The 9,825-nt window shown below is 40.1% G+C and overlaps 1 protein-coding gene across 2 annotated transcripts in view; it reads right to left on the bottom strand.

Annotated features, from left to right (window-relative positions):
• LOC147448793 (putative proline-rich receptor-like protein kinase PERK11) overlaps positions 1-5,806 on the bottom strand; it is a 150,242-nt gene extending 144,436 nt beyond the window's left edge. Inside the window, exon 1 of one of the 2 annotated variants that reach the window (XM_086522454.1) lies at positions 5,237-5,806. In XM_086522454.1, the coding sequence (XP_086378580.1) occupies positions 5,237-5,366 (130 nt within the window). In that variant the 5' untranslated portion in view covers positions 5,367-5,806. The remainder of the gene's footprint in view (positions 1-5,236) is intronic. The other variant, XM_086522455.1, reaches the window with a different exon arrangement.
• Between the last annotated feature and the right edge of the window lie 4,019 nt (positions 5,807-9,825).

Genomic DNA, 9,825 nt, shown 5'->3' with positions numbered 1-9,825 from the left:
ACAGGTTGGATGGGGACAATTACCCTATGTTGTCTTACATCATGCAACAAGTTCTTGTGTCAAAGGGCGTTTGGAATATTGTGCAGGGCATTGATGTACGTCCTGGTTCTAAGGATGTAGGCGATGTTGAGGATGTGGCAGGTCTTGCTGCAAGGATTGATGTTGTTAGAGTTGTTTTGCCTACGATAGAACAAGCTCGTTGGGATGTAAAGGATGTGCAGGCTCATGCGTTGATTGCGTTGTCTGTGAAACGCACCATTACTCCTCACGTTCGTTCAACAAAATCTACAAAACATGCTTGGGATATTTTGGCTAGTCTTTATGCAAGCCGCAATGAGGCAAAAATTGCATTGCTGCGTAAAGAGCTGGAGTCAAAGATTATGCATGAGGAAGATGATATGGACACTTTCCTTGTTGGTGTCAAGGATATCAATGACTTGACACGTCAACAGTTTGTGACAGTACTCCACCGTCTCCTGGCCATATGTTAATGTAGGTGCTGACCTCCTGACCCCTGTGGTGTGGTATTAAACACCATAACCTTGGTTTTCTCCAGGTTAACAGACAATCCACTATCATGGGCAAATGTGTACAAAGCATCTAAATGACGTTGCATCCCCTCCAGGGAGTCAAAAATCAGCACAATATCATCAGCATATAACAATAGTGGGATCCATGTCCCTGCCAACTGTGCTCCTCTATCACCATCCCTCTCAATGTAGTCAACAACCTCATCCACATACATGCCAAATAGTGTAGAAGATAGCAGGAGCCCTATTCCACCTCAATAGTGGAGTGAACCAAATTAGAAATCCCCTTTGGAGTACGTACATGCCCCACTACTAACTTGTATAGAGCCATGGTCCCCCAAATCAACTCTTTTGGAACCCCATCTCTTGAGGTTTGCACATCAATCTAGCTTTGGGCACTGTATCGAAGGCTTTGCGGAAGTCCACAAAGCATCAATAAAGCCGTCTCCCATGTGATCTCCCCTCCTCAATAATGGCTCTGAGTGTCAAAATATGATAGAGAGAGAGAGAGAGAGAGGCTAGTTTAATATAAGTAAAATTCATCGCCGGCTTTTATCTCCATCACTATCCTCTCTGTTTTCTACAATTTTTTGCAGATTGTGTAGATGGTGGTTCAATGTATAATCAATGGTCATATTTATGAATTTGGTGGTGTCTATGCATATACAACCTTAAGGCAACAGGCTACTTTATGGCGTGTGATGTCTTCCTATTCATGGCTCTCCAATGCTTTGCTTTGTGGTGATTTTAACAATGAGCCCACTTTATTTGATAACACCACAGGAAATTCACACATGTTGGGTGTGGAATTGCAAGCTTGGACACATCTCATTGCATGCACACGGATGTTGGATTTGTGGAGCCTTTTGTATCCGAATGTGTTAGGGTACACTTTTCAGCATCATGCTCACTCCTCGTATCCTGCACGATTAGATTGGTGGTATGTCCTCAACATGCAACAATATGATGAGTTTGCATGCGAGATGAGCATAGACCACACCTTGATGTTGTTTGATCATTCCCCTATTTTGATGACTCTGCACTTTGGGTGATTGCAATGTGATCAGCCTCTCTAGGAAACGTCTGCTACACATCAATAATGCCTATCTTTCGCATGAGGCGTTTTGTGAGATGATTCATGATGTTATTCCCCCATTGGTCACTCAAATGCATCTTGATCTTGATATTGCTTGGTATCGTCTCATCGTGCTAGTGCAATGTGTGATTCAGTACTATGGCAAGCACTACATGCTTCAGTTACATGGGGATGTTGAGGATGCCAAATATGTTTATCAAGAGCTCCAACTTTTGGCTCATTCACATCTATTGATTGAATGTGAATTGACAACGCTTTGTCACGCTCGTGTATATCTGCAACATAATGATAAACGCGAGCTAGATAAATGACAGACTCGCGCTCCGTTTATGGATAAGGATGTGCCTCAAAACAGTTTTTGAAGCACCTACACCATTCAAAGGTCTCTCAAACCATCAAGAGGGTTATGCTCCAATCAGGCTCTTGGACAACCTCAGAATGTGAGCTTTTTGATGCCATGGCTTCACACTTTGGCAATGTATTTGCTACTCCTCCTCTGGCTTCAGCCTGAAACTTATCATGCACACCAACTTTTGTTATCTACAGTACATTCAATTCTCTCGCCTCAAGATGCACAAGCAATGGAGGTGTATTTTACTGAAAATGAATTGCACTCGGCGTTACTTGCTCTCGACCGATGGTGTTCCCCAGATTGGGATGGACTCACTGAGGAATTTTTTGTCTCCTTTTGGGAGCCCTTAAAATAGCCTTTACTCTACATGATGAACGTTGCGTGGACTAAGTAGACCTTGCCATTATTTTGGAAAGAAGGCTTGTTGAAATTATTACCCAAACAGGCGCTTTGTGAGCATTTCTCTCATTGGCGGCCGATCACTCTTATGCCGATCATATACAAAATATTGGCTAAGATGATTGTACATCGCATTAAGGAGCCCCTTCTTGTAGGTATCCATGGGCTCAGTATGGCTTCATCCTTTGTCACCAAATCATGGATAATTTGGCTAATAGCTTAACTGGAATGGAGTATGCCAAATATACCCAGCAAGATGTACTCATGATGCAGGAAGACATTGAAAGGCCTTTGATACGGTACAATGGGATTTCATTGCCGACACAATGGGGGCCGTTGGATTTGGTCCTATGTCAGCCAATGTTGTATATTTCTTGTATGATCGTAGTGCGTCTTCTGGCCTTCTTAATGGTGAGCTAACTCACCCTTGGCTACTTGGATGCTCTGTCAAGCAAGGTTGCCCACTCATTGCCTTATTGTATGCCATTGCCACTCACCCCTTGTTGCTGCATTTGGATCACTTAACTTCGTCTAGTCGTACCCTCTAGAAATGACTTTCTTAGGTAGGCTTATGCTAATGACTCGTTGTTCATGCCTCGCAATAACAAGGATGACATGCGAGAGATTATGTAGGCATTGGATACGTTTGGGCTTGCGAGAGGCCTTAAGGTCAATTTCCAAAAATCCAAACTCCTACCTCTTAATGCACATGATTGGCATCATCTTTTGTGGCCGGGAGATGTTCTTGATCCGCATGTGATTGTCAAACACCCGGGGTATCCTATTGGCTTGAAGGTAACCAATACTCAACAAGTGGATTGAGTTATGCAACGCCTGAATGTCAAACTGCAATATTAGAAACTTTCCACATGGCCATTACATGTTCGGCTCCGTATTGTCTAGAGCATCATGATGACATTTGTTCAGTTCTACTTGCCGTTGTTGCCTTGGCCTTGTCCTCGCCTCACATCGCTTGTGTCTAATATTTTATCTCATTTGTGGCGCACTAAGTCCCAAAAGAAAGGGCTCCGTTTGTTATCAATGGAGAAACTTTGCACCCTAAAGCGTTTTGGGGGATTGAATATTTTGGACCTTGATCGTCGAGCTCTTGCGAGGAAGGCCATGTTATTACCTAATCTTGTGCAGCAATCTTGGCCATGAACAGTCATGATTGCCTCACAATGTCAGCATCCGCCTTGGTCACTGACAAACCGTGCTCTGGGAGATTGCATTTGGCAAGATGGTTGGTCATATTCCCGCTTGCTCAGTTACCTCTAGTTTACTCTTTGCTTGGAAAGCCGTTCCAGCTCATCTTTCATGGCATGGCAGTCAACAACCAAATGGAAATTTGCTACGCTTGGAAAGCATTCATTGGAGTAGGGCATTATCTCTTACTCTTGTTGACCGATCGCCACGCAAGGCATACTTCCTTTCTTGTCAAGACATACGCACGGTGGATGATGTGATTAACACGTCTGCGAATATCCTTCGTTTTTCTCGGGCAACTACACGGTTTGGTTTGAGGCCTGGGCGTGCATTATCTTCAGATTTGGAGCGCCCTTGAGTACATGCTGGCTGTTTTCCTGCCCATTTCCGCCACTGGCCAATGGATGTCGTACGTCAGATTGGACTTTATGGGACACACCTTTTGCTACCATTTCTGCCCGCAACATTTATGCTTCTCCTACATGAGTCTTGGCTGGCTAATCATAGTAATGGATATGGTCTTTGCATAAATCTGATCAATGGTGAAGAAAGGCTCTTAGTGCAATCTGGAAGAGCCATTTTCTTTTGAAGGAACATTTGTTTCTATGGCGTTGCTTGCTAAGAGTTCTCCCTGTTGGAACTCCCCTTAGTGCGCGTCACATCAGCTCTTCTCATTGTGTCAGATGTTCAGCTTGTGATGAGACTGTCAGACACCTACTTTGAGATTGTCGCTTCTCCAGGGCCTTCCTTGACCGCATATCAGCCAGTATGCGCCTGTGCTTTACCTCCACAGTTTTCCACAAACGGTTCTAGGTTTTTGGCATTCTTCCAACTTCCCTTCAACGATTTGCGGTCTACTTCACATGGGTCAGATTTTGGTCTCTATGATCTTTGTGGCGCCAATGCAATTTTCGCATGTTTCATCAGCATGATTCTCCTTCATTGAAGATTTCACTTAGGAAATCCTTAAATTTTTCACCTTGATGTGGGGGACATATACCCGGATATCCTACAGCTCTCATATGTTTGCTTTTAGATCCTTCACTTCACGGAGCACTATTCTTCCCTTTGTGTCTGATCTTTCTAATCGGTTTTGAGGTTTCCGATTTTGTAAATTAATCAGAAAAGATTTACAAAAAAACGAGTGTGTGTGTGTGTGTGTGTGTGTGTGTGTGTGTGTGTGCGAGAGAGAGAGAGAGAGAGAGAGAGAGAGAGAGAGAGAGAGAGAGAGAGAGGTTTGTTCCAAGTGCATCCATACGCTTTGCAATGTTTATGATACACGTAAGGACTCATCGAGGGCAGCTGCACAACAGCCTTTCCATTTTCTCAAACCTTGGGGCCAAACTTTCATATTCTTCAAACTAGTGGTCAAGAGATTGAAACGACATTACTCACCACTAAATTTTTAATATCCCACTCTTCCTATCAGCAAACTTTGAGATTATTAGCATGCTTTTTCCCACTATAACTCTAATCCGACTCTATACATAGACCTCTCTAAAGTAGAATTCTTACCAGCTGTCCTGGACAAAGGATAGAGACGTGCAAATGTTTGTGAAAAATGCATAAACAAGGAAAACTTTGTCGACATTGCTGCAAGAGCAAGCTATGGAAGAAAAGAACAAGTAAAAAAAAATGTGCTCCATTGATTACCTGGAGAGGGAGGAGTGAAATCATATGTTTGGCACCATGCAAATGGCAAAAACAGTGTCAATGCAATGAACCCATACGCCGCAAAAAGCTGACATTGAAGGAACTGGGCAGCAGCTCGGAAGCGTCTCATTTCTGCCTCTCTTCTGCTGATGTTGGTGTAGATTTAATATGAAGTAAAATCTCCAATGAATCCTCAAAGCCCAATACTGATCTTCTCAGCCAAAATGTTGATCTTGTCTTGCACCAGTTATGTGGTTGAACTATAAGTTTGAAACTTTGTTTGCACCAATTATTGTCGATGATGAAATGAGAATTGGCAAGCCCCGAGTGGGACCATGCAGCGATTCTCAAAACAAAATAAAGAAACCCGATGTTTAGCTGGAATGCGCTTTCCACTTGGGCTCTCTGCATTTTGAAGAGGAAACTGCTCGCTGGAGGAGGGGAAGCTTCTGCTAGAGACCCTCGCTCTTCTGACCTTTTCCACAGACAAGGGGACGTTCCTCAGAGACTGATGAGTCCCTCTCATGGCGTACCCGCGTATTCAAAAAACGATGACGTTTGTTTATGATCATCAGTTTGAATTTTTTATTCTTGACCATGTCAATCTCGTTAGGTGGACGGTGACCGTGGATCACTAAACTACAATTACGTATGAACTTCTTAGGGTGTTCACGAAAAGTGTGCCTCATCTTAGCCTTGAGCCGATTGCAAAATCAAAGAAGCTAGTTGAGGGGAGGGCAAGAAGGAGATTTTTTGCAAAAATATTGGCTAGTACTGTAAAATTTATGGTTCAGATTTATCTTGGAGGGATTTTTGTATGTTTGTGAAATGATTTTTCTCGAACACTGAGTTCTACCTGTATCTATCTAAATCTAAACTATAACATAATATGGTGGAAGGGAGAGCCCTTTACACGTGTCAAAATCTGCGACATGAAGGTTAAACTCCAAAATTGAAAGAAGCCCCTGTGCACACGATAAAGAGGCAGAGAGAAAGAGAGAGCCGGCCGTACTAGTACTATATAAAATGCAGCTTAAAAATTTCATCTATATTATATAATATATAATGCAGCTTAAAAAGTTAAAGTCCGTATCCAAAATGCTTGTGAGTTCTGCAATTATTTCAAGGCCAAAGAAGTCGTTTCTCATTCATGTGAAGCGTGGAACCTATCCTTTTGAGCATTCAACTTTCAAGAGGTTGACGTTTGAAAAACAAGGTGAGGAGTCATGATGAGTTTCTGAAGTTAAGAGGGGACAAGTGTTAGGCTATGGTTAGATGCCAGTTGTAGCCCTTTGGGAAGCTTTATTAACTAATGAAAGGATCTTTTTCTTGGTTTTCTTGGAAAGAGTTACGCTATGGTCATGCGAAGCTTAGTTACTAGTTATAGCTATTATGCCAAATATGCCCAGACAGAGCATTGAATGAATAACTTATAAGCCTCTTGCATGGTCACACCAGGCTTAGTTATTCATTCAACCTCCCAACTATGCCTTGAACTTCACAGTTATGCCAAAATCCGCATAAGTTACTAAGGTAGGCATAGTTATTTATCTATTGCTCTTTTTTGTGTGTGACAAAAGATGAGGCTTAGTTTAGTTCAAATACTTGATAATTAACTATTGCTCTTTTTTGTGTGTGACAAAAGATGAGGCTTAGTTTATTTCAAATATATAATTGATAATTGAGCCTTACATAACCACCACATTATGGGGAGTAGGTTTTAATGAATGTCTACAAATACATGTCTTTTTTGTTTTGTTTCATTTTAAACTTGTATTGCCCAAATACACACATAATCATAAAATGGAATCATATATTATGCCAATCGACTTAAACAACAAGGTGAAAATATCACATTGGCATTCTAAAACAAAATAAAATGAAAAAGAAGTAAATAAAAATAGTAAAATAAAGAGACTCATAGACAAAAAAAAGGAAAATAATATTTTAATGGTTTTATTATGAATGACAGGTTTAATAAGCATACGAAATAATAAAATAATTTAATGAAAGGGATTTTGAAGAGGTCCTTAAATAAAAAAATTCTTTCACAAAACAAAATATTGCAATATCTCATATCATGGGATCGTTCTTCTATGAATGCATCCCCTAATGCTTTGTTGTCTAAGGCCTTTTCTTTGCAGGCCAAAAAAATTCATTGAATCAGTACTTCACATCATAAGATCAAACTCCTATGAATGCACTCCTTAATCTCTTGTTCTTTAAAACCTGTTTGTAGCAAACAAAAAACAAAGCAACCCTAGAGATGGTCATCACTTATCCCATGGGATTTGCACTATCAAAAAGTTTAATAACAACAGAGTAAAATTTAGCAAATCTGAAAAAACATTTATTATTTGACCAGATAGACATTCATTGATACACGTGAACCTTATGTTGTTGCCGAGCCCACCACCTCTCTATCATTATGAAATAAGTAAAAGGGTCACAGTGGCTTTCTAAAACAAGTGGCTTTCTAAAACAATAAGAAAGTGATAAAAGCATTAGGTTGAGTTTAGCTAGAATTACAGAAGGTGAAGCATTGTTCAGGAATTTCTCTTTTATTAAGTGACCAAGTTTCCTCCTCACAAAGAAGAAAACCACAAAATCTAGCAATTTTTTTGAAATTTGCAACATTTTTGAACTAATTAGTTCTCACATATTTCATCGATTTTTCTTTCGTTTACCATGGTTTTCTCATATATATATATATATATATATATATATATATATATATATATATATATATATATATATATATATATATATATATATATAAAAGAAATCATTAATATATGTGTGTGTGTGTGTATGTTTGTATGTATATATATAATTTATTAGAATTGTACAAGGTGAAGCTTCACTTTAGCATTATAAAAGAATAGAATGGAAGAGAAGTCTAGTAATATTTTAAAACTGAAATGACATTTAAGGTAAGTCTTGATCATCACTGAAAACATTGAAAGTATGCCTAACTCAACTCTCCTCTTAGCGTTATTTTAAAAAGGCAACAAAAAGGGGATTGAGTCTACTTCCTTTTGAAGAGGGACTTTATTTTTCTTGGATGGCTCAACTTTTCTTTTTGAAGACCAGTGGCCATAAAAACCACCCTTTTCTTTCTACACAAATCCACATGTTGCCTTCAACTTATATGATCTATTTTAAAGAGCTTTACAAAACGTTACTCTCAATGTGTCCTTGTGCAATCGGACAGTGTTGAGTAAAATCTTGTGTTGGGTATCTCCATGCTTTAGTGTCCTACCAGCCCTCATATGTATGCATTGTATGTTGTAGCTTCACACAAACTTGCAGAGTTGGATGGTTTTGAAGTCAGACTCGCACTATCTATACCTCATGTGGGACAACATGAGCATGCGGAGAGAGAGAGAGAGAGAGAGAGAGAGAGAGAGAGAGAGAGAGAGAGAAAGGTGTCTTGAATAGGACTTGCCAAAACATTTTTCCTAATCAAAGTAATTTTAGGATAAATAAGGGCACAGTAAAAATTATTTTGCCTTTTAGTTCAAAATTTAAAGAATTGTTCGTATTTGCACTTGCAAAAATCTACAGGTTTCCTTCAAGGCAAACTTGGAAGCTAGCTAGGATTTTCTAATTTTAGCCAGTTAAAAATACACTAAACCCCAATTTTTATCAAACATCAGTCTCGAATAGTCCCAAAATGGAAGGGCATGTGTGTGTGTGTGTGTGTGTGTGTGTGTGAGAGAGAGAGAGACAGAGAGAGAAGCTCAGTACATCCATTGTCACTCTCTCACCACCCCAAGTACATTATGTGATGAGAGGAGGGGTGCACCTATCGTAAATTTGTTACACCCTCACATGGGGCACCGGCATGAGAGAGAGAGAGAGAGAGAGAGAGAGAGAGAGAGAGAGAGAGAGAGAGAGAGAGAGAGAGAGAGAGAGAGAGAGAGTCTCCCTGACATCCTGGTTGTAAGAAACTGGGAACTGACAAATGCTTGTCACCACCTATTCGTGTTATATATACGCCCTTGACCCGTGCTATATATAGACCCCTTGTGTTGCATGTGAGTCTTGGCTATTGGCCTTACATTACGCCCCACTTAGATAATCATTTCTATCCTCAAAAACAAAAGTAATGATATCTAAGTAAGAACACTAATGTTTTCCATAGTGGCACCCCTCATGGTCCAGCTATCCATTTGACCGATAAATGGTTTAGTAGGAGGTTCAATGAAACCAAGAACATCTTGATTTTCCACATTATTGTCCTTGTGCAATTGTTTGTGTCACCGACTTATATCTAACATAGTGTGTAGACTCTATTTATAACTCACTTGAGTGTTTTAAATGAGTTACCACAACTAAGAGGTGTTTAAATGAATAAGCAGCTTTCAGACATTCCGAAGGTGCTAGAACCTGTAAGCCTCTTTTCAACTTTCCATGATACTGACATAACTTAGCAACACAGATTAAGTCCTCATCAACTTATCAACAGCTGTCATTTCTCATCCGTATGCAACCCCATTATAATTGGTGATCGAGGTTGAAAATCTACATAAACATGAAGGGACTAAACCTAGTCGTCGCAACATGCTTTACATCATGATAAGCAA

This window comes from Adiantum capillus-veneris, chromosome 10 (assembly GCF_014529385.1).
Source record: "Adiantum capillus-veneris isolate H3 chromosome 10, ASM1452938v2, whole genome shotgun sequence".
NCBI lineage: Eukaryota > Viridiplantae > Streptophyta > Polypodiopsida > Polypodiales > Pteridaceae > Adiantum > Adiantum capillus-veneris.
This window is presented reverse-complemented; position numbering and strand designations above follow the sequence as displayed.